A 27,508-nucleotide genomic window follows, 5' to 3' on the forward strand; every position below is an offset into this window, starting at 1 on the left:
TGTAATGGACATATTGTCACCTATAAACCAGAATATATATATATATATATATATATATATATATATATATATATATATATATATGGATGATCCTCTAGATACTATATACAGGGATCAGCAGATATAGGGGTCATGTAATGGACATATTGTCACCTATAGACCAGAATATATATATATGGATGATCCTCTAGATACTATATACAGGGATCAGCAGATATAGGGGACATGTAATGGACATATTGTCACCTATATACCAGAATATATATATGGATGATCCTCTAGATACTATATACAGGGATCAGCAGATATAGGGGTCATGTAATGGACATATTGTCACCTATAGACCAAAATATATATATATATATATATATATATATATATATGGATGATCCTCTAGATACTATTTAAGGGATCAGCAGATATAGGGGTCATGTAATGGACATATTGTCACCTATACACCAGAATATATGGATGATCCTCTAGATACTATATACAGGGATCAGCAGATATAGGGGTCATGTAATGGACATATTGTCACCTATATACCAGAATATATATATATGGATGATCCTCTAGATACTATATACAGGGATCAGCAGATATAGGGGTCATGTAATGGACATATTGTCACCTATAGACCAGAATATATATATATATATATATATATGGATGATCCTCTAGATACTATATACAGGGATCAGCAGATATAGGGGTCATGTAATGGACATATTGTCACCTATACACCAGAATATATATATATATGGATGATCCTCTAGGTACTATATACAGGGATCAGCAGATATAGGGGTCATGTAATGGACATATTGTCACCTATATACCAGAATATATATGGATGATCCTCTAGGTACTATATACAGGGATCAGCAGATATAGGGGTCATGTAATGGACATATTGTCACCTATATACCAGAATATATATGGATGATCCTCTAGGTACTATATACAGGGATCAGCAGATATAGGGGTCATGTAATGGACATATTGTCACCTATAGACCAGAATATATATATGGATGATCCTCTAGGTACTATATACAGGGATCAGCAGATATAGGGGTCATGTAATGGACATATTGTCACCTATAGACCAGAATATACATTTTGGATGAACCTCTAGGCCTCGTACCACAGATATTTTTGACAGCCGAGACCCTTGGAGACCAATGAGAAGATTTTTCTTGTCATTGGAAATTGTGATTTGTTGATCAGAACAAACAGAATATAATATGGAGGTTATACACACGAGGAGCCGGAGCCCACGGTGACATCATAACGTTCTGTGTGGACACCGCGCCGAAGTGTTTGGGAGCCAAGGTCTCTGCCATATGTAATGTGGAGGATTATCTGTTCCTATAGTCAGGTTAAGGGGGATTTATGGAATAACTCATCCTATTTCTACCATTTAATAATTGTATTTTTTAAAACTTTAAGAAAAATAGAAATGAATATATTTAGACAGGAAGAATGAAACATCCAAATCTCTGTCCCCCCAATCGTCTTACTGAACCTTCTGGTATAAATGGCCGCCGCCGCCGCAGTGACCTCTTAAAGTGCCCACAACATTTAATCTAATTCAGGTTGGAGCTGATCCATTATAGACGGTAGATGGTCAGTGGGCACAACGAAACCTCCCAACATTCACCAAACAAGGGCAAATATCTCTGCCCAATTAGATTGGGGAAAATTAGCAAAATACAGATGAACGTCATTTTTGAAGAGAATTGCTCGCCAGTGTCACCCGCACCTACCTACTGGTACAGCGTGATAGAAGCTGATCCCACCGCTGTTCACTTTTTTTCTTATTTTTTGTGCTAGGTGGCCCGGTCCCTGAGGTGCTTTGATGCCCGGACATCATACAGAATCTATTCCTCACGAGAAACCACATGCAGGAACATCTCTCACTATAAGTGTCCACTCACACGTCCACTCACACGGGTGGATTTCATACGTTTTTTTCCTACTATATGCAACTATTGCAGATTTTTCTTTTCAGTGTTATGATACACTCTATTAGAATTCCTTCCTGTAGCTGTCTAATCTGTAGACCCCAGAGGTCTCCGTGTATCTACCTGAGATTGTGGACTTGTTGGGCACATCTGCCACGGTGAATGTGTTTGCGGTGATTTCTTCTCTAACCATTGTACAGACTGTCCTTGCCGTTACATCGCCTTTCATAAAATGGAATAATTAAGTTTAGCAGCTGCAGCGCTCCTGACACTTGAGGATCTGCACAAAGCTGCTTCATCCGACGACTGTTCTGTGAGTGCAAATCTGAATAAAGAAAGAGAACAAATAAAAAAAGCATGGAAATGTCTATCCTGCTGGCAATGTACACAACAGATACCAGGTGACCCAACTGCTCTAGACAAGGGGGCACAACCTGCATGCTGTAATGGATTTGTGTGTGGCCCCCTGCCTCTCTGACACTTCCACAGTGGGGACTCCTCTGAGCTCAGTGGGGAGGAGATGAGGTGGGGTGCATGAGTTTGACCACCTTCATTTTGAAACACTGAAATGTCTCTTTTGGTTTGATATACTACACTGGCTATAGAATTGCGTACACAAGTCAAAGGTGTACAGGAGAGTGGTAGATGGGCGGGCCATGTACAGTAGGAGAGTCATAGATGGACGGGCCGTGTACAGTAGGAGTCATAGATGGACGGGCCGTGTACAGTAGGAGTCATAGATGGACGGGCCGTGTACAGTAGGAGAGTCGTAGATGGACGGGCCGTGTACAGTAGGAGAGTGGTAGATGGACTGGCCGTGTACAGTAGGAGAGTGGTAGATGGACGGGCCGTGTACAGTAGGAGAGTCTTAGATGGGCGGGCTGTGTACAGTAGGAGAGTGGTAGATGGACGGCCCGTGTACAGTAGGAGAGTGGTAGATGGACGGCCCGTGTACAGTAGGAGAGTGGTAGATGTACGGGCCGTGTACAGTAGGAGAGTGGTAGATGGACGGGCCGTGTACAATAGGAGAGTCGTAGATGGGCGGGCCGTGTACAGTAGGAGAGTCATAGATGGGCGGGCCGTGTACAGTAGGAGAGTCGTAGATGGGCGGGCCGTGTACAGTAGGAGAGTCATAGATGGGCGGGCCGTGTACAGTAGGAGAGTCGTAGATGGGCGGGCCGTGTACAGTAGGAGAGTCGTAGATGGGCGGGCCGTGTACAGAAGGAGAGTCATAGATGGACGGGCCGTGTACAGTAGGAGAGTCATAGGTGGACGGGCCGTGTACAGTAGGAGAGTCGTAGGTGGACGGGCCGTGTACAGTAGGAGAGTCGTAGGTGGACGGGCCGTGTACAGTAGGAGAGTCGTAGATAGACGGGCCGTGTACAGTAGGAGAGTGGTAGATGGGCGGGCCGTGTACAGTAGGAGAGTGGTAGATGGGCGGGCCGTGTACAGTAGGAGAGTGGTAGATGGGCGGGCCGTGTACAGTAGGAGAGTGGTAGATGGGCGGGCCGTGTATAGTAGGAGAGTGGTAGATGGGCGGGCCGTGTACAGTAGGAGAGTGGTAGATGGGCGGGCCGTGTACAGTAGGAGAGTCGTAGATGGGCGGGCCGTGTACAGTAGGAGAGTCAGGTGGATAAGCAGTGTACGGTGAGTTGTCCTAGGCGGACAAGTCGTGTACGGAGAGTTGTCCTAGGCGGACAAGCCGTGTACAGTAGGAGTCTTACGTGGACAAGCCATGTACAGTAGGAGAGTCTTACGTGGAGTTGGGCCGTAGATGGATGGGCCATGTACAGTAGTAGAGTCGTAGATGGACGGGCTGTGTACAGTAGGAGAGTGGTAGATGGATGGGCTGTGTACAGTAGGTGTAGGTGGATGGTAAGGGTGGTAGATGTACAGGTTGGGTACACTTAGGTGTTTATCATACACATACATATGGCTCAGTCTGTCCTCTGTAACAAGATGGCTTCCCTCCCGTCCCGAGAAGCAGAAGAAAGTGTTCAGCGGTTGCCGATCGCGACTGATCCATCTGTTCAGCTATTAATAATGGAAGATTCTTTGCCCGGAGTACTGAGCAAGAGATTTTGGCAGACCTTGTATCTGTGAGCAGGAGCTGGGCAGCGAACCACTGCAGTATCTTGTATTGATGAACGCCATCGACACCTGCTGAATCTCCCCATTTAATCAGTGTATAATCAGATGCTGGGGGTCCGGGAATATTTAACCTTCTGATGCCCATCTGGTGTCGTATATGTCATCTGATAAAGACTTGGACGGCCCGATCTAATGATGGAGCAAGGACCCAGCTAACCGGAGACTCCAGGATCTCCATAGACACAAATCACATTTCATATGGCTATGTGCATCATGTAAATAGCAGTAAGTATTACCGCCTTGACTTGGTAACCAAGATGAAGATCACTGAGGAGCAGGAGCCCAATATATTGGCCCCAACTTTAAGTCATTAGATTCTGGGGTCTCACTTGGTTCCATCAGATGTATAAATCAGCCCCGACCAGCGCAGTCAACTTTATTGACGTTAGATGGGTTATTCTTTAGCGCTAAGGAAAAGAAGACCACGGCGTCATACAGCCGCGAGGAGCTTCATTCTTCACCAGTCGTCCATGCTGCCTTTGTTGTATAGCACGGTGCTGTAATAGGAAGTCAGTTCCTAGACATTGTTCTCCTCCATCAGCTGAAGCCATGTTGTTAAGAAGTGAAGCATTTAGGAACTGCGACATGTCAGCTGCAACGTGAGGACCACGTAATGTTACAGAGCAGGGTCACCGACTGCTGAGACGTGTAGTGCATAAAAGTAACCAACGCTCTCCTGACATAACTGCGGAGACCAAATCTCATCAAATCATATCAGGACAAGACTTGTGCCAAACAGGAGCCATGTGCCAGCCATATATCACCGAGCGCAGTGCCAGGATGGAGCGGTAGAGGAGACGTGTTCTGTGCAGCGATGGATCACACTTCTCTGATGGACCAGTCTCGCTTTGGTGAATACCAGGAGAACGTTACTAGACTTCTTCTGGGCATCCTCCATTATGTCGTAGTCTTGTGGAAGATGTTATGGCTTCTCGCCCTCTGTGCACTCAGTACTTCTGTATCTGGCTATGGACTCATGTCATACTCCATCACGGTACAGGACAGCAGTATACTCATGATATAACCTTATGTATTATGTCTTGAATAATAATAAAGAATTGTGTAGTAATTAACCCTTTTACACTTGATAACATTCCATTTATAAAATTAACTCTTCATGATTTATTATATTTGCTTGTTTCCTCACCCTCTAATCCACATAACCTGATGGACACATTGTCTCCTACACTTCGGGGTCCTGGTGGTTGGTCTATCCTCTCGGCCCGGTCTCAGTCACCCCCTCACTGATAAGAACATGGCGGCCTTGGCTTTCTCTGTTTTCCTACACAGATTCTCCTCCTTATTCACACGTTTCCTCACCATGTAATCCACATAACCTGATGGACACATTGTCTCCTACACTTCGGGGTCCTGGTGGTTGGTCTATCCTCTCAGCCCGGTCTCAGTCACCCCCTCACTGATAAGAACATGGCGGCCTTGGCTTTCTCTGTTTTCCTACACAGATTCTCCTCCTTATTCACACGTTTCCTCACCATGTAATCCACATAACCTGATGGACGCATTGTCTCCTGCCCTTTGGGGTCCTGGAGGTTTGTCTATCCTCTCGGCCCGGTCTCAGTACATCCAGTTCTCCTGTAATGATTCAGGAGAAGCTTCTTTTTTAATTTTGGCTTCTGAAGCATCTACTCGCGTGATTTAGTTTTATTTAATGTAAATTGTTTTCCACTTCAGGGATCTTCCCAGCTGCCAAGTCTTCTCCTCCCCCTTCCCTCACTTCCTTAATATAATACAAGAAGCAATTTGTCTGAGAGTGTTCCAGTGTTTGCTTTTCTTGTGACTGTAAATCCCTCTTTATCCCGCTCCTCCGGCCTCGTTCCTCCTCCTCCTCCTTGATTTTCCGGGTGACACGAAGGCTACAACATGTTCAACTCTTTGAAAGTCACAGTAAATGTCGCAACATAGTCCCTTAAGAGACGGTTATTGCTCACTAATCCTCACCCGGCCTGCAAGAGGCATCGGGAGACCTAATCTGATTATCTTCTTGTTTATTACACAATGCGCTAGAACTTAACCCTTCCTGGGCCAAGAAGCTTCCTCCACCACCGCAAACTTTACCTACATGAACAGGAATTCTTTTTCTACATGAATTCTTCTTTTAACGGTCAGCCGGTCCAGGCCTTCTGTACTTTTTGCTTCTTCTTGGTCTTTAAAGATCTCCAGACTGCAGTGAAATGAGGACTTTCCTATCGGACTGGTCTGTAGGGTCACAATAGGGATTGGTTCAGTTTGTTGAGCACAAAGAGATATCCGTGTCTTCTGGAAGACATGTCATTTTCGGAAACTTCTCTCAGACTTTTTTTTATATCAGATATTTTTATTAATGTTTTGTACATAGTTAAACACAAAGAACAACCACACACATAACCCCCTCTTATATCCCCCTCCCCCAATCCAACATACCACCCCCCCCCCCATCCCGCAAACAGAACAGTCCCAAGTCCATCAGAGTCGATCCTTCGCATGGACTTAAGTAGAGTAAGCACTAGGAACAGTCCAATCAGTACAAAGAAAGGAGGGTGAGAATATCAGTAAAGGGACATAAGATATCCTCAGGCACACCCGGTACAGTGGTCCCTCAACATACGATGGTAATTCGTTCCAAACGACCCATCGTTTGTCAAGTCCATCGTATGTTGAGGGGTTTGTGCAATGTAAAAAGTGCATTTAATACTCAGCTGTCCCCGCCGCTCTGGACCGTGTCCTCACCGCTCCCGATGTTGTCCCGCTGCTCCGGGTCCACTTCGCGATCCTCCGGCTCCTTCCGCATCTTCTCCGGTGTCTTCTGCATCTTCTCCGGTGTCCGGGCCTCGCTTTCTGGTGACGTTATTACGTAATAACGACGCTGGAAAGCGAGGCCCGGACCCGGGGAAGATGCAGATGACGCCGGAGGATCGCGAAGTGGACCCGGAGCAGCGAGGATAGGTAAGTGAACCTGTCCGGGATGCTTAAACTGCTATCAGACAGCAGCTTAAGCATTTTGCGCTGTCACATAGCAATTAATGCGATGGCCCCGACATATAAAAGCATTGTATGTCGATTTGATCATATGTCGGGGCCCATCGGGGGGGTTACTGTATACGTAGTGAGACAATACACAGAGGAATCAGAACAGAACACAATGGAAATTTAGGGAAGTATTCCCGCGCTGCCTAATCTCCAGGAAAGGTTAGGGTTCATGTATAGAATATATTCATTTATTTAAACACATACAACGCGTTTCAAAGCCGAGAAAGCTTTTTCATCAGACATGTCATACATAGAACAAATGTCAGTATTTATAGGAAAAGGGATAAAAAGGTGGAAATGCAAAATAGACCAAAACGGAAATGACAGGTACAATGGGAGGAGTAAAATCTGCAGAAGACTCCATTATCCCAATACATACAAGATAATAAACTACAAAAGGACATAATATTCCAAATAAATCCATATCAAATCACAGCAGATTATTTTACAGTCCTCTCGATCATCTCATTAAGCCTTTCCGGATTCAAAGTATTAAAAATCCCAAACGACTCCCGATTTATCAGTTGTTGAAAGCGATTGGGAGAATCTACTGGGATGGAATCGATCACACACAAAGGCCATTCGAGTCCCCGCCATGGACTAAGGATTGTGTCATGATTAGCTGTGTAACATGAATTTATTATTGATAACGATGATATAGTGCGGCCAACATACTGGATACCGCGTCTGCAAGTTATTCCGTAAACCACATAAGATGTTGCGCAATCAGCAAATGCTTTTAATGTAAAATTCTCACCTGTAGATTTGGAACTAAAATTAGTTGTTCCACCCTTCGGTGTCCAGGAGCAACACAGGCATCTAGAATTTATACATGAAAAGGTGTCTGCATCCATAGAATTCATACCAGAATAATTACCGTATTTTTCGCCCTATAGGACGCACCGGCATATAAGACGCACCCAATTTTAAAGGTGCAAAATCTAAAAAAAAAAAAGATTCTGAACCCAACAGTGATCTTCAACCTGCGGACCTCCTGATGTTGCAAAACTACAACTCCCAGCATGCCCGGACAGCCAACGGCTGTCCGGGCATGCTGGGAGTTGTAGTTTTGCAACATCAGGAGGTCCGCAGGTTGAAGACCACTATATAGGAGGTAATACTCACGTGTCCCCGCTGCTCCGGACCCGTCAGCGCTGCCCTGGATGTCGCTCCATCGCTGTCGCCGCGTCCCCGGGGTGTCCCCGACTCTCCGGAAATCATCTTCCCCCGGGATCCACGCTCTCAATCGCCGTCATCACGTCGCTACGCACGCCGCTCCGATTGTATGACGGGACAGCGCGCGCGACGACGTGATGACGACGAAGGAGAGCGCCGGCCATGCAGGGGATCCCGGCCCGGAGCAGACACCGAGGAGGCAGGTAAGGTCCCTCCCGGTGTCCTGTAAGCTGTTCGGGACGCCGTGATTTTACCGCATTGGTCCCGAACAGCCTGACTGAGCAGCTGGGTTAGTTTCACTTTCACTTCAGACGCGGCGGTCAGCTTTGATCGCCGCATCTGAACGGTTAATACAGCTCATCACCGCGATCGGTGATGTCCTGTATTAGCCGCGGGTCCCAGCCGTTGATGGCCGCAGGGACCGCCGCGATAGGGGTGTATTCGCCGTATAAGATGCACCAACTCCCCCCCCCCCCCCAGTTTTGGGGAAGAAAAAGTGCGTCTTATACGTCGAAAAATACGGTAGATAATTTTTGTGTGTGATTGTTAGATGCTTTTTTCATACGACTAGGGGCAAGGTGATTCCGCAGAGTTTTAGCTCGCCGGAATGGGAGGGCTGTTTTTTTTCGGTAATATTAATTTTATAATGGGCCAATGGTTGGACAGGATATTGCGAATATTACCAGTGCAGGAGTTGACATTAGTAATAACATTTTCTTTCTAAAGTGCCTCCTTTCTTTGAGTTAATATTCCGTTTAGTAACAATTACATTTTTTTGTCGTAATTTTTTAACTCTTTTTTTGGGATATCCTTTTTCTTGAAATCGTTCCTGCAATAAAACAGATTGTGTTTTAAAATCTTTATGGGAACGGCAATTTTTCCTTATTGGTCGTTATTGGCCATACGGGATATTTTTAAGCCATTTCGGATAGTGGCAACTAGAAAAGTTTAAAAAACGATTCACGTCCACCTTTAAATACATAGAGGAAAACATATAAAGACGAATGCACAGAAATGGTGTGAGGTCCGCGGACCAGGTCAGTACCCCCTCACACCCAACCAACGCTGGAGAAAGCCCCCCCTCAAGAATCTGCTGTCCCCAATCTATGCACACTCAGGGTCCCCAGATCACAGGACATTTTCGAGGAGCCTTGAGCTTTTCTCTATTAGACTTTTAGTCCCTAAACTTGTTGGGTGTAAATAATTTTTAGGAGGACCTGTTGTCTCTCCAAAGATGTTGCTCCATTATTTCTCCTGGATCCTGACACACTATCATTACTTAAGCCGCCAGGACTCAGGTGACTAGTCATTGGGGCGGGTCCCTGCAGCTGCTCTCCGCCCCGTTGGCCCTGAGTGACACGTCTTTCCCTATACACATATATTAGCAGAGATAGAAGTGGGAAGCTCCAAGGGAACGGCCCTCCATGACTTCTGACTCAGATCAGGTTTGAGGACTGTTCCTCCTGAATGTTTCGGAGTAATCCATAGTGTTCCCGGATCCCGCTCCCTGCACCTGTTTCATGCTGCCCGCGGTTTGGCGGTCCTAACACGGGACAGGTTCCCTTTTAATAACTGGGTGTTACGCTTCCTACACAGCCTGACACGCAGACAGTACACAACCTATTGGCAAGTCAGTCTGTTCCTATATTTCCCAGAGGAGTAACAGAGGAATTATACAGCACAGATTTTTAGGAAAGATAACCCAGAATTGTTATTTTATGAAGAGCACTCTGGATCAGAGGTGACTGGGAGCAGGTGGGTCCCTTTTCCTGACTCTGCAGCCAGTTTTCTATCTATCTCTGCTTGCAGTCAGTGGATAGAAACGTTGTTACATTGAAATGCGTAGGCCCTGCTCCTTCTATGATAGATGAGAGGAGACCTCGGAGGCCCTTCTTCTTAGTTGGATCAGACCAGGTTTTCCATTTGTCGACAGTAAGAAGAGACCCTAAAAATGGTTGAGCGCCAAAGTGTAGTAAAAGCTGCCGGAAGGTTCCCCTGCTCATTACCCCTCAGGGGATGGATGTAGAATATAAAGTGGGCTCCATTTAGGATACTGGACCCTTCTATGGATGGTCTTCACAGTAGGTTGGGTGCAGCGTCCCTCTCACATATGACGGTCTCCTTCAGAGATGAAGCATTGTGGTCTCCCCCGGTTACTGTGTAGATTTCCCACTTTATATCGGTGATGACGTATTTGGCACGTCTGGGATGCGCCACCATGGTGGTCGGCGGTGACCTCCAGAGAATGCCCTCACTAGCGTTGGCCGGAGGTTTCTGGTGGATTTGTGTTGTTGGCTGCATTGATTCTGCTGTGTACACTATGTGGGAAGATCAGCGGGAGGATCAGCGGGATGAATCAGAGCCCATTGCTAGTCACTTGGTTTTGTACGAGCTGCGACAGATTGTTCCTTTTCGCTCTTGTCAAACTACAAAAACAGATTCTTGAATGATATTTGGCAAATAATTTCTCCTATTGTAAGCGATCTGCAGGGGTCGTATATAGACGGCGTATGAAATATACATAGGGCCCTGTCCCCATCGGTCAGACTGCTGGGACCCCCACCGGTCATGCTGGACTGCACTTATCTCAGTCAGTCCCATATAGAAGGAGTTGAGCATTGCATGTGTCCAGCTGTATTCACACAGATCATGGGACCCCCACCAAGCAGATCATGGGACCCCCACCAAGCAGATCATGGGACCCCCACCAAGCAGGTCATGGGACCACCAAACAGATCATGGGACCACCAAGCAGATCATGGGACCCCCACCAAGCAGATCATGGGACCCCCACCAAGCAGATCATGGGACCCCCACCAAGCAGATCATGGGACCCCCACCAAGCAGATCATGGGACCCCCACCAAGCAGATCATGGGACCCCCACCAAGCAGGTCATGGGACCCCCACCAAGCAGGTCATGGGACCCCCACCAAGCAGGTCATGGGACCCCCACCAAGCAGGTCATGGGACCCCCACCAAGCAGGTCATGGGACCCCCACCAAGCAGGTCATGGGACCCCCACCAAGCAGATCTTATCAATAGGTGACAAATATCTCTTAATCCCAGGGATCTACAACACTATAAAGAGATGAATGAACGTGAAGCCTGGTGGGATCCGTTGTCTACAGATGTCACCTGGTACGTTACGCTCTGGTTCTAGACTCCCGGTACTGCATTGTCATTGGTGGAGTCTGATGTCCTTTGTCTGCCGCTGACCTGGAGTCTAGACCCGGGATGTTGACTTTTTTCATCTTTTTAGATCCTGACATGTAACACTTTGGTCATGCAGGTCATGGGACCCCCACCAAGCAGGTCATTGGACCTCCACTAAGCAGATCAAGGGACCCCCACCAAGCAGATCAAGGGACCCCCACCAAGCAGATCATGGGACCCCCACCAAGCAGGTCATGGGACCCCCACCAAGCAGGTCATTGGACCTCCACCAAGCAGATCAAGGGACCCCCACCAAGCAGATCATGGGACCCCCACCAAGCAGATCATGGGACCCCCACCAAGCAGGTCATGGGACCCCCACCAAGCAGATCATGGGACCCCTACCAAGCAGATCATGGGACCCCCACCAAGCAGATCAAGGGACCCCCACCAAGCAGGTCATGGGACCCCCACCAAGCAGGTCATGGGACCCCCACCAAGCAGGTCATGGGACCCCCACCAAGCAGGTCATCAGACTCCACCAAGCAGGTCATGGGACCCCCACCAAGCAGGTCATGGGACCCCCACCAAGCAGGTCATGGGATCCCCACCAAGCAGGTCATTGGACCCCCACCAAGCAGGTCATCGGACCCCCACCAAGCAGGTCATGGGACCCCCACCAAGCAGATCAAGGGACCCCCACCAAGCAGGTCATGGGACCCCCACCAAGCAGGTCATGGGACCCCCACCAAGCAGGTCATGGGACCCCCACCAAGCAGATCAAGGGACCCCCACCAAGCAGGTCATGGAACCCCAACCGAGCAGGTCATGGGACCCCCACCGAGCAGATCATGGGACCCCCACCAAGCAGAGCATGGGACCCCCACCAAGCAGATCAAGGGACCCCCACCAAGCAGGTCATGGGACCCCCACCAAGCAGGTCATGGGACCCCCACCAAGCAGGTCATGGGACCCCCACCAAGCAGATTATGGGACCCCCACCAAGCAGATCAAGGGACCCCCACCAAGCAGGTCATGGGACCCCCACCAAGCAGGTCATGGGACCCCCACCAAGCAGGTCATGGGACCCCCACCTAGCAGGTCATGGGACCCCCACCAAGCAGGTCATGGGACCCCCACCAAGCAGATCTTATCAATAGGTGACAAATATCTCTTAATCCCAGGGATCTACAACCCTATAAAGAGATGAATGAACTTGAAGCCTGGTGGGATCCGTTGTCTACAGATGTCACCTGGTACGTTCCGCTCTGGTTCTAGACTCCCGGTACTGCATTGTCATTGGTGGAGTCTGATGTCCTTTGTCTGCCGCTGACCTGGAGTCTAGACCCGGGATGTTGACTTTTTTCATCTTTTTAGATCCTGACATGTAACACTTTGGTCATGCAGGTCATGGGACCCCCACCAAGCAGGTCATGGGACCCCCACCAAGCAGGTCATTGGACCTCCACCAAGCAGATCAAGGGACCCCCACCAAGCAGATCATGGGACCCCCACCAAGCAGGTCATGGGACCCCCACCAAGCAGGTCATTGGACCTCCACCAAGCAGATCAAGGGACCCCCACCAAGCAGATCATGGGACCCCCACCAAGCAGATCATGGGACCCCCACCAAGCAGGTCATGGGACCCCCACCAAGCAGATCATGGGACCCCTACCAAGCAGATCATGGGACCCCCACCAAGCAGGTCATGGGACCCCCACCAAGCAGGTCATCAGACTCCACCAAGCAGGTCATGGGACCCCCACCAAGCAGGTCATGGGACCCCCACCAAGCAGGTCATGGGACCCCCACCAAGCAGGTCATTGGACCCCCACCAAGCAGGTCATCGGACCCCCACCAAGCAGATCAAGGGACCCCCACCAAGCAGGTCATGGGACCCCCACCAAGCAGGTCATGGGACCCCCACCAAGCAGGTCATGGGACCCCCACCAAGCAGATCAAGGGACCCCCACCAAGCAGATCAAGGGACCCCCACCAAGCAGGTCATGGAACCCCAACCGAGCAGGTCATGGGACCCCCACCGAGCAGATCATGGGACCCCCACCAAGCAGATCATGGGACCCCCACCAAGCAGATCAAGGGACCCCCACCAAGCAGGTCATGGGACCCCCACCAAGCAGGTCATCAGACTCCACCAAGCAGGTCATGGGACCCCCACCAAGCAGGTCATGGGACCCCCACCAAGCAGGTCATGGGACCCCCACCAAGCAGGTCATCAGACTCCACCAAGCAGGTCATGGGACCCCCACCAAGCAGGTCATGGGACCCCCACCAAGCAGATCTTATCAATAGGTGACAAATATCTCTTAATCCCAGGGATCTACAAGCCTATAAAGAGATGAATGAACGTGAAGCCTGGTGGGATCCGTTGTCTACAGATGTCACCTGGTACGTTCCGCTCTGGTTCTAGACTCCCGGTACTGCATTGTCATTGGTGGAGTCTGATGTCCTTTGTCTGTTGCTGACCTGGAGTCTAGACCCGGGATGTTTCCTTTTTTCATCTTTTTAGATCCTGACATGTAACACTTTGGTCTTAAATGGTCTCATTGCTAATAACTTCATTTATTTGATAGTTTATGACTTAATTTACCAAAAACAGTCTTAAAGTCCTGGCCACTATGTGTCACCTCTCCACTGCCTGTTAGGGGAATTGCATTTCTAGTAACAGAGACTGGAAGATTGAACGGAAGAGGGGGCGGGGCTTAGCTACTGCTATGTGTAAGAGAGAGTGTGTCTGGATTGTGTACCTGCACACCTGTGAGCCTGTCTGCCCCCTCCAGAGGATCCTCAGTGTGCCTGAAAGGTAAAGCTAGGCTTCCCTCTTGGAGCAGCAGCTTGGTGCTTAGGGCAACCCCTTCTTTGCTGTGCTACTCCGGTTTCTTTCCTTTCTGCTCACACAGCACCTTGCAAACCCAATACATTAGTAACCCCTTCTCCCCCACAACCATCTATAGTAGTGTACTGTAAACCATCCCCCAGCACAGTACAGCCTGATTAGTCCAGTGCACTGTATCATGGCATAGCAGAGAGGAGTAGGTGCTGTGATTGACCAGACAAGTAAGGGAAAAGAAGTGCCTGTGTGTGTACTACTGGTAAACCATCAGCTCTGGTCCTGCACTCTAAAAAAAAAAGAATCTAGAGAATAAGAAATATCTGTGCACCATGGGGGGCTCTCAGGGGCCCAATAACAGCAGAGACTGCTCTATCATCACATTGTCACTGCTCTGAAGGTTTAATAGGCAGGAATATAAACCTTTTTATGTTTTGGGGTCTATTGGATGTAGGTATCTGCCATCTGGACCTCTCGATAGTGACACACACAGCTGGCGACTCGTTACAATGACAAGACTTGGCATCCAGACGGCAGCAGATTTATTGGCCATCACTTGGTGTTGACCGCTGACCCTTCTATAACCTCCTCACATGGCGCTCACCTGTCACGGATTGTATTGACTGCCATTTGTCGGAGCCGCACCGTCTGCAGTCGTGTATTGGTGCGTTATGACATCTAAGTAATGTGGCCGCAGGACCCTGGTATTGAGCGTGTACTCAGCATCCTCCCTCCAGTGAGTGCACACTGGTTGTGAAGCCTTGAAGTAATGATGTAGAATAGGTGCAGACTGTGGTATGGACGGCTCGACCTCAGTGGCGCCCCCTGCCAGGGGACAAATATGGAACACTCAGAAGATAATGTCAGTCATGTGGAACAAAGACGAGGCGGTCGCCATAGAACCGATAAGGAAAATATATAGGTCTATGGAGTTATCGTAAGAGAGGGGCGGTCTGAGGGGCAGGTCAAGGTGCCGGCATTAACCACATAGGCTGTCACCATGACACCTAAAAACTACCAGGAGAGGAAACGTAATGGAGGGTGACGGGGGGAGGGGACTCCGAAAAGGAGACGGACCGTTCCATCCCATAGACCGATGTATCTCAGCAGAAGGAGGCTCCTTGGGTCGGCAAAGTTATACCCACTAGATGGTTAATGCCGAGGCCAGAGAGGGGGGCTTATAGGGGTATAACCTGTATACACCAGACACGTGGTCAGGCCCCTTATATCCGTATACACCAGACACGTGGTCAGGCCCCTTATATCCGTATACCCTGTATACACCAGACACGTGGTCAGGCCCCTTATATCCATATACCCTGTATACACCAGACACGTGGTCAGGCCCCTTATACCCTGTATACACCAGACACGTGGTCAAGCCCCTTATATCCGTATACACCAGACACGTGGTCAGGCCCCTTATACCCTGTATACACCAGACACGTGGTCAAGCCCCTTATATCCGTATACACCAGACACGTGGTCAGGCCCCTTATACCCTGTATACACCAGACATGTGGTCAGGCCCCTTATATCCGTATACACCAGACACGTGGTCAGGCCCCTTATATCCGAATACCCTGTATACACCAGACACGTGGTCAGGCCCCTTATATCCGTATACACCAGACACATGGTCAGGCCCCTTATATCCGTATACACCAGACACGTGGTCAGGCCCCTTATATCCGTATACCCTGTATACACCAGACACGTGGTCAGGCCCCTTATATCCATATACCCTGTATACACCAGACACGTGGTCAGGCCCCTTATATCCGTATACACCAGACACGTGGTCAGGCCCCTTATACCCTGTATACACCAGATACGTGGTCAAGCCCCTTATGTCCGTATACACCAGACACGTGGTCAGGCCCCTTATACCCTGTATACACCAGACACGTGGTCAAGCCCCTTATATCCGTATACACCAGACACGTGGTCGGGCCCCTTATACCCTGTATACATCTGACACGTGGTCAGGCCCCTTATACCCTGTATACACCAGGCACGTGGTCGGGCCCCTTATACCCTGTATACACCAGACACGTGGTCAGGCCCCTTATATCCGTATACACCAGACACGTGGTCAGGCTCCTTATACCCTGTATACACCAGACACATGGTCAGGTCCCTTATATCTGTATACCCTGTATACACCAGACACGTGGTCAGGCCCCTTATACCCTGTATACACCAGACACGTGGTCAGGTCCCTTATACCCTGTATAAACCAGACACGTGGTCAGGCCCCTTATACCCTGTATACACCAGATACGTGGTCAGGTCCCTTATACCCTGTATACACCAGACACGTGGTCAGGCCCTTTATATCCGTATACCCTGTATACACCAGACACGTGGTCAGGCACCTTATATCCGTATACCCTGTATACACCAGACACGTAGTCAGGCCCCCTTATATCCGTATACCCTGTATACACCAGACACGTGGTCAGGCCCCTTATATCCGTATACCCTGTATACACCAGACACGTGGTCAGGCCCCTTATATCCGTATACCCTGTATACACCAGACACGTGGTCAGGTCCCTTATATCCGTATACCCTGTTTACACCAGACACGTGGTCAGGCCCCTTATATCCTTATACCCTGTATACACCAGACACGTGGTCAGGCCCCTTATATCTGTATACCGTGTATACACCAGACACGTGGTCAGGTCCCTTATACCCGTATACACCAGACACGTGGTCAGGCCCCTTATATCCGTATACACCAGACACATGGTCAGGCCCCTTATACCCTGTATACACCAGAAACGTGGTCAGGCTCCTTATATCCGTATACCCTGTATAGACCAGACATGTGGTCAGGCCCCTTATATCCGTATACCCTGTATACACCAGACACGTGGTCAGGCTCCTTATATCCGTATACCCTGTATACACCAGACACGTGGTCAGGCCCCTTATATCCGTATACCCTGTATACACCAGACACATGGTCAGGCTCCTTATATCCGTATACACCAGACACGTGGACAGGCCCCTTATACCCTGTATACACCAGACACGTGGTCAGGCCCCTTATATCCGTATACACCAGACACGTGGTCAGGCCCCTTATACCCTGTATACACCAGACACGTGGTCAGGCCCCTTATATCCGTATACCCTGTATACACCAGACACGTGGTCAGGCCCCTTATATCCGTATACCCTGTATACACCAGACACGTGGTCAGGCCCCTTATACCCGTATACCCTGTATACACCAGACACGTCGTCAGGCCCCTTATACCCTGTATACACCAGACACGTGGTCAGGCCCCTTATATCCGTATACCCTATATACACCAGACACGTGGTCAGGCCCCTTATACCCTGTATACACCAGACACGTGGTCAGGCCCCTTATATCCGTATACCCTGTATACACCAGACACGTGGTCATGCCCCTTATATCCGTATACCCTGTGTACACCAGACACGTGGTCAGGCCCCTTATATCCGTATACCCTGTATACACCAGACACGTGGTCAGGCCCCTTATATCGGTATACCCTGTATACACCAGACACGTGGTCAGGCCCCTTATACCCTGTATACACCAGACACGTGGTCAGGCCCCTTATATCCGTATACCCTGTATACACCAGACACGTGGTCAGGCCCCTTATACCCTGTATACACCAGACACGTGGTCAGGCCCCTTATATCCGTATACCCTGTATAAACCAGACACGTGGTCAGGCCCCTTATATCCGTATACCCTGTATACACCAGACACGTCGTCAGGCCCCTTATATCCGTATACTCTGTATACACCAGACACGTGGTCAGGCCCCTTATACCCTGTATACACCAGACACGTGGTCAGGCCCCTTATACCCTGTATACACCAGACACGTGGTCAGGCCCCTTATATCCGTATACCCTGTATACACCAGACACGTGGTCAGGCCCCTTATACCCTGTATACACCAGACACGTGGTCAGGCCCCTTATATCCGTATACCCTGTATACACCAGACACGTGGTCAGGCCCCTTATATCCGTATACCCTGTATACACCAGACACGTGGTCAGGCCCCTTATATCCGTATACCCTGTATACAACAGACACGTGGTCAGGCCCCTTATACCCTGTATACACCAGACACGTGGTCAGGCCCCTTATATCCGTATACCCTGTGTACACCAGACACGTGGTCAGGCCCCTTATATCCGTATACCCTGTATACACCAGACACGTGGTCAGGCCCCTTATACCCTGTATACACCAGACACGTGGTCAGGCCCCTTATATCCGTATACCCTGTATACACCAGAAACGTGGTCAGGCCCCTTATATCCGTATACCCTGTATACACCAGACACGTGGTCAGGCCCCTTATACCCTGTATACACCAGACACGTGGCCAGGCGCCTTATATCCGTATACCCTGCTTGTATCCTCACATCAGTGGCCACGTCCCTTCCTAATCCTCTTCTTTTGTCTTTTCCAGAATTACACCCAGTACATCCCGCTCTCCATATATGACCTGCAGACGTGGATGGGGAGCCCCTCCATATTCGTGTACGACTGCTCCAACGCCGGACTCATCGTCAAGTCCTTCAAGCAGTTTGCTCTGCAGAGGGAACAGGAGCTGGAGGTAAGGACAGCCGGGGTGTGGTGCCCCCCATCATTACATCATATGTACACAGCGCCCCCCATCATTACATCATATATACACAGATGGTGCCCCCCATCATTACATCATATATACACAGATGGTGCCCCCCCCATCATTACATCATATGTACACAGCGCCCCCCATCATTACATCATATATACACAGATGGTGCCCCCCCCATCATTACATCATATATACACAGATGGTGCCCCCCCCATCATTACATCATATATACACAGATGGTGCCCCCCCCCCATCATTACATCATATATACACAGATGGTGCCCCCCTCATCATTATATAATATATACACAGATGGTGCCCCCCCCATCATTACATCATATGTACACAGCGCCCCCCATCATTACCTCATATGTACACAGCCCCCCCATCATTACATCATATATACACAGATGGTGCCCCCCCCATCATTACATCATATATACACAGATGGTGCCCCCCTCATCATTATATAATATATACACAGATGGTGCCCCCCCCATCATTACATCATATGTACACAGCGCCCCCCATCATTACCTCATATATACACAGATGGTGCCCCCCCCATCATTACATCATATGTACACAGCGCCCCCCATCATTACATCATATATACACAGATGGTGCCCCCCCCATCATTACATCATATATACACAGATGACTCCCCCCATCATTACATCATATATACACAGATGGTACCCCCCCATCATTACATCATATATACACAGATGGTGCCCCCCCCCCCATCATTACATCATATATACACGGTGCCCCCCATCATTATATAATATATACACAGATGGTGCCCCCCCATCATTATATAATATATACACAGATGGTGCCCCCCCATCATTACATCATATGTACACAGCGCCCCCCATCATTACATCATATATACACAGATGGTGCCCCCCCCATCATTACATCATATATACACAGATGGTGCCCCCCCATCATTATATAATATATACACAGATGGTGCCCCCCCCATCATTACATCATATGTACACAGATGACTCCCCCCATCATTACATCATATATACACAGATGGTCCCCCCCCCATCATTACATCATATATACACAGATGGTGCCCCCCCCATCATTATATAATATATACACAGATGGTGCCCCCCCCATCATTACATCATATATACACAGATGGTGCCCCCCCATCATTACCTCATATATACACAGATGACGCCCCCCATCATTACATCATATATACACAGATGGTGCCCCCCCCATCATTATATAATATATACACAGATGGTGCCCCCCCCATCATTACCTCATATATACACAGATGACGCCCCCCATCATTACATCATATATACACAGATGGTGCCCCCCCCATCATTATATAATATATACACAGATGGTGCCCCCCCCATCATTACATCATATGTACACAGCGCCCCCCATCATTACATCATATATACACAGATGACTCCCCCCATCATTACATCATATATACACAGATGACTCCCCCCATCATTACATCATATATACACAGATGGTGCCCCCCATCATTACATCATATATACACAGATGATGCCCCCCCATCATTACATCATATATACACAGATGGTGCCCCCCCCCCATCATTATATAATATATACACAGATGGTGCCCCCCCCATCATTACATCATATATACACAGCGCCCCCCATCATTACATCATATATACACAGATGACTCCCCCCATCATTATATCATATATACACAGATGGTGCCCCCCATCATTACATCATATATACACAGATGGTGCCCCCCATCATTACATCATATATACACAGATGACTCCCCCCATCATTATATCATATATACACAGATGGTGCCCCCCATCATTACATCATATATACACAGATGGTCCACCCCCCATCATTACATCATATATACACAGATGGTGCCCCCATCATTACATCATTTATACACAGATGGTGCCCCCATCATTACATCATATATACACAGATGACTCCCCCCATCATTACATCATATATACACAGATGGGGCCCCCCATCATTACATCATATATACACAGATGGTGCCTCCCCATCATTACATCATATATACACAGATGGTGCCCCCCCATCATTACATCATATATACACAGATGACTCCCCCCATCATTACATCATATGTACACAGATGGTGCCCCCCATCATTACATCATATATACACAGATGACGCCCCCCATCATTACATCATATATACACAGATGGTGCCCCCCATCATTACATCATATGTACACAGCGCCCCCCCCCCATCATTACATCATATATACACAGATGGTGCCCCCCTCCCCATCATTATATCATATATACACAGATGGTGCCCCCCCCCATCATTACATCATATATACACAGATGGTGCCCCCCCCCCATCATTATATCATATATACACAGATGGTGCCCCCCCATCATTATATCATATATACACAGATGGTGCCCCCCATCATTACATCATATATACACATATGGTGCCCCCCATCATTACATCATATATACACAGATGACTCCCCCATCATTACATCATATATACACAGATGACTCCCCCCATCATTACATCATATATACACAGATGGGCCCCCCATCATTATATCATATGTACACAGATGACTCCCCCCATCATTACATCATATATACACAGATGGGGCCCCCCATCATTATATCATATATACACAGATGACTCCCCCCCCATCATTACATCATATGTACACAGATGACTCCCCCCATCATTACATCATATATACACAGATGGTTCCCCCATCATTATATCATATATACACAGATGACTCCCCCCATCATTACATCATATATACACAGATGGTTCCCCCATCATTACATCATATGAACACAGATGACTCCCCCCCCATCATTACATCATATATACACAGATGACTCCCCTCATCATTACATCATATATACACAGATGACTCCCCCCCATCATTACATCATATGTACACAGATGGGGCCCCCCATCATTACATCATATGTACACAGATGACTCCCCCCATCATTACATCATATATACACAGATGGTTCCCCCATCATTACATCATATGAACACAGATGACTCCCCCCCATCATTACATCATATATACACAGATGACTCCCCTCATCATTACATCATATATACACAGATGACTCCCCCCATCATTACATCATATATACACAGATGGTTCCCCCATCATTATATCATATATACACAGATGACTCCCCCCATCATTACATCATATATACACAGATGGTTCCCCCATCATTACATCATATATACACAGATGGTTCCCCCATCATTACATCATATGAACACAGATGACTCCCCCCCATCATTACATCATATATACACAGATGACTCCCCTCATCATTACATCATATATACACAGATGACTCCCCCCCATCATTACATCATATGTACACAGATGGGGCCCCCCATCATTACATCATATGTACACAGATGACTCCCCCCATCATTACATCATATATACACAGATGGTTCCCCCATCATTACATCATATGAACACAGATGACTCCCCCCCATCATTACATCATATATACACAGATGACTCCCCTCATCATTACATCATATATACACAGATGGGGCCCCCCATCATTACATCATATATACACAGATGACTCCCCCCCATCATTACATCATATGTACACAGATGGTGCCCCCCATCATTACATCATATATACACAGATGGTGCCCCCCATCATTACATCATATATACACAGATGGTGCCCCCCTCCCCATCATTATATCATATATACACAGATGGTGCCCCCCCCCCATCATTACATCATATATACACAGATGGTGCCCCCCCCCATCATTACATCATATATACACAGATGGTGCCCCCCCCCATCATTACATCATATATACACAGATGGTGCCCCCCCCATCATTACATCATATATACACAGATGGTGCCCCCCATCATTACATCATATATACACATATGGTGCCCCCCATCATTACATCATATATACACAGATGGTGCCCCCCATCATTACATCATATATACACAGATGACGCCCCCATCATTATATCATATGTACACAGATGACTCCCCCCATCATTACATCATATATACACAGATGACGCCCCCCATCATTATATCATATGTACACAGATGACTCCCCCCCATCATTATATCATATATACACAGATGACTCCCCCCATCATTACATCATATATACACAGATGACTCCCCCCCATCATTACATCATATATACACAGATGACGCCCCCCATCATTATATCATATATACACAGATGATGCCCCCCATCATTACATCATATATACACAGATGACGCCCCCCATCATTACATCATATATACACAGATGACTCCCCCCATCATTACATCATATATACACGGTGCCCCCCATCATTATATCATATATACACAGATGACTCCCCCCATCATTACATCATATATACACAGATGACGCCCCCCATCATTATATCATATATACACAGATGGTGCCCCCCATCATTACATCATATATACACAGATGACTCCCCCCATCATTACATCATATATACACAGATGACTCCCCCCATCATTATATCATATATACACAGATGACTCCCCCCATCATTATATCATATATACACGGTGCCCCCCAACATATCATCATATATACACAGATGGTGCCCCCCATCATTACATCATATATACACAGATGACGCCCCCCCATCATTACATCATATATACACAGATGACTCCCCCCATCATTACATCATATATACACAGATGGTGCCCCCCATCATTACATCATATATACACAGATGGTGCCCCCCATCATTACATCATATGTACACAGCGCCCCCCCCCCATCATTACATCATATATACACAGATGACTCCCCCTATATTTATATCATATATATACACAGATGACTCCCCCCATCATTACATCATATGTACACAGCGCCCCCCCCCATCATTACATCATATATACACAGATGGTGCCCTCCCCATCATTATATCATATATACACAGATGGTGCCCCCCATCATTACATCATATATACACAGATGGTGCCCCCCATCATTACATCATATATACACAGATGGTGCCCTCCCCATCATTATATCATATATACACAGATGACGCCCCCCATCATTACATCATATATACACAGATGGTGCTCCCCATCATTACATCATATATACACAGATGACGCCCCCCATCATTATATCATATGTACACAGCGCCCCCCCCCATCATTACATCATATATACACAGATGGTGCCCCCCATCATTACATCATATGTACACAGCGCCCCCCCCCCATCATTACATCATATATACACAGATGACTCCCCCTATATTTATATCATATATATACACAGATGACTCCCCCCATCATTACATCATATGTACACAGCGCCCCCCCCATCATTACATCATATATACACAGATGGTGCTCCCCATCATTACATCATATATACACAGATGACGACCCCCATCATTATATCATATATATACACAGATGACTCCCCCCATCATTACATCATATATACACAGATGGTGCTCCCCATCATTACATCATATATACACAGATGACGACCCCCATCATTATATCATATATATACACAGATGACGCCCCCCATCATTACATCATATATACACAGATGACTCCCCCCATCATTACATCATATATACACAGATGGTGCCCCCCATCATTACATCATATGTACACAGATGACTCCCCCCATCATTACATCATATATACACAGATGGTGCCCCCCATCATTATATCATATATACACAGATGACGCCCCCCATCATTATATCATATATACACAGATGACGCCCCCCATCATTACATCATATATACACAGATGACGCCCCCCATCATTACATCATATATACACAGATGGTGCCCCCCCCATCATTACATCATATATACACGGTGCCCCCCACCATTACATCATATATACACAGATGGTGCCCCCCCATCATTACATCATATATACACAGATGACTCCCCCATCATTACATCATATATACACAGATGGTGCCCCCCCCATCATTATATAATATATACACAGATGGGGCCCCCCATCATTACATCATATGTACACAGATGGTGCACCCCCCATCATTACATCATATATACACGGTGCCCCCCATCATTACATCATATATACACAGATGGTGCCCCCCCATCATTACATCATATATACACAGATGACTCCCCCCATCATTACATCATATATACACAGATGACTCCCCCCATCCTTACATCATATATACACAGATGGTACCCCCCCATCATTACATCATATATACACAGATGATGCCCCCCATCATTATATCAGATATACACAGATGACTCCCCCCATCATTACATCAGATATATATACACAGATGGTGCCCCCCATCATTACATCATATATACACAGATGGTGCCCCCCCCCCATCATTACATCATATATACACAGATGGTGCCCCCCCCCATCATTACATCATATATACACAGATGGTGCCCCCCCCCCATCATTACATCATATATACACGGTGCCCCCCATCATGATATCATATATACACAGATGACTCCCCCCATCATTACATCATTTATACACAGATGGTGCCCCCCCATCATTACATCATATATACACAGATGACTCCCCCCATCATTACATCATATATACACAGATGACTCCCCCCATCATTACATCATTTATACACAGATGGTGCCCCCCCATCATTACATCATATATACACAGATGGTGCCCCCCATCATTACATCATATATACACAGATGACTCCCCCCATCATTATATCATATATACACAGATGACTCCCCCCATCATTACATCATATATACACAGATGACTCCCCCCCATCATTATATCATATATACACAGATGACTCCCCCCATCATTACATCATATATACACAGATGACTCCCCCCATCATTACATCATATATACACAGATGACTCCCCCCATCATTACATCATATATACACAGATGACTCCCCCCATCATTACATCATATATACACAGATGGTGCCCCCCATCATTATATCATATATACACAGATGACTCCCCCCATCATTACATCATATATACACAGATGACTCCCCCCATCATTACATCATATATACACAGATGGTTCCCCCATCATTACATCATATATACACAGATGGTGCCCCCCATCATTACATCATATATACACAGATGGTGCCCCCATCATTACATCATATATACACAGATGGTGCCCCCCATCATTACATCATATATACACAGATGGTGCCCCCCATCATTACATCATATATACACAGATGACTCCCCCCATCATTACATCATATATACACAGATGGTGCCCCCCATCATTACATGATATGTACACAGCCCCCCCCATCATTACATCATATATACACAGATGGTGCCCCCCCCATCATTACATCATATATACACAGATGACGCCCCCCATCATTATATCATATATACACAGATGGTTCCCCCATCATTACATCATATATACACAGATGGTGCCCCCCATCATTACATCATATATACACAGATGACTCCCCCCATCATTACATCATATATACACAGATGGTGCCCCCCATCATTACATCATATGTACACAGCCCCCCCCATCATTACATCATATGTACACAGATGGTTCCCCCATCATTACATCATATATACACAGATGACGCCCCCCATCATTACATCATATATACACAGATGGTTCCCCCATCATTACATCATATATACACAGATGACGCCCCCCATCATTACATCATATATACACAGATGGTGCCCCCCCATCATTACATCATATATACACAGATGACTCCCCCCATCATTACATCATATATACACAGATGGTGCCCCCCATCATTACATCATATATACACAGATGACTCCCCCCATCATTACATCATATATACACAGATGGTGCCCCCCATCATTACATCATATATACACAGATGGGGCCCCCCATCATTACATCATATATACACAGATGACTCCCCCCCATCATTACATCATATATACACAGATGACGCCCCCCATCATTACATCATATATACACAGATGGTGCCCCCATCATTACATCATATGTACACAGATGGTGCCCCCCCCATCATTACATCATATGTACACAGCGCCCCCCCCCCCATCATTACATCATATATACACGGTGCCCCCCATCATTACATCATATATACACAGATGGTTCCCCCCATCATTACATCATATGTACACAGCGCCCCCCCCCATCATTACATCATATATACACAGATGGTTCCCCCATCATTGCATCATATATACACAGATGGTGCCCCCATCATTACATCATATATACACAGATGGTGCCCCCCATCATTACATCATATGTACACAGCGCCCCCCCCCCCTATCCTTACATCATATATACACAGATGGTGCCCCCCCCCCCCATCATTATATCATATATACACAGATGGTGCCCCCCCCATCATTACATCATATGTACACAGCGTCCCCCCCCTATCATTACATCATATATACACAGATGGTG

General features: G+C 47.2%; 1 protein-coding gene across 1 annotated transcript in view; it reads left to right on the forward strand.

The window, feature by feature from the left end:
- Nucleotides 1–27,508, forward strand: part of LOC130296898 (regulatory-associated protein of mTOR-like) — a 317,324-nt gene that overhangs the window by 197,485 nt on the left and 92,331 nt on the right. The window contains exon 5 of the mRNA XM_056548942.1: nucleotides 18,806–18,952. Within this exon, the coding sequence (XP_056404917.1) occupies nucleotides 18,806–18,952 (147 nt within the window). The remainder of the gene's footprint in view (nucleotides 1–18,805; nucleotides 18,953–27,508) is intronic.

Source organism: Hyla sarda, chromosome 12, assembly GCF_029499605.1.
Source record: "Hyla sarda isolate aHylSar1 chromosome 12, aHylSar1.hap1, whole genome shotgun sequence".
Lineage (NCBI taxonomy): Eukaryota > Metazoa > Chordata > Amphibia > Anura > Hylidae > Hyla > Hyla sarda.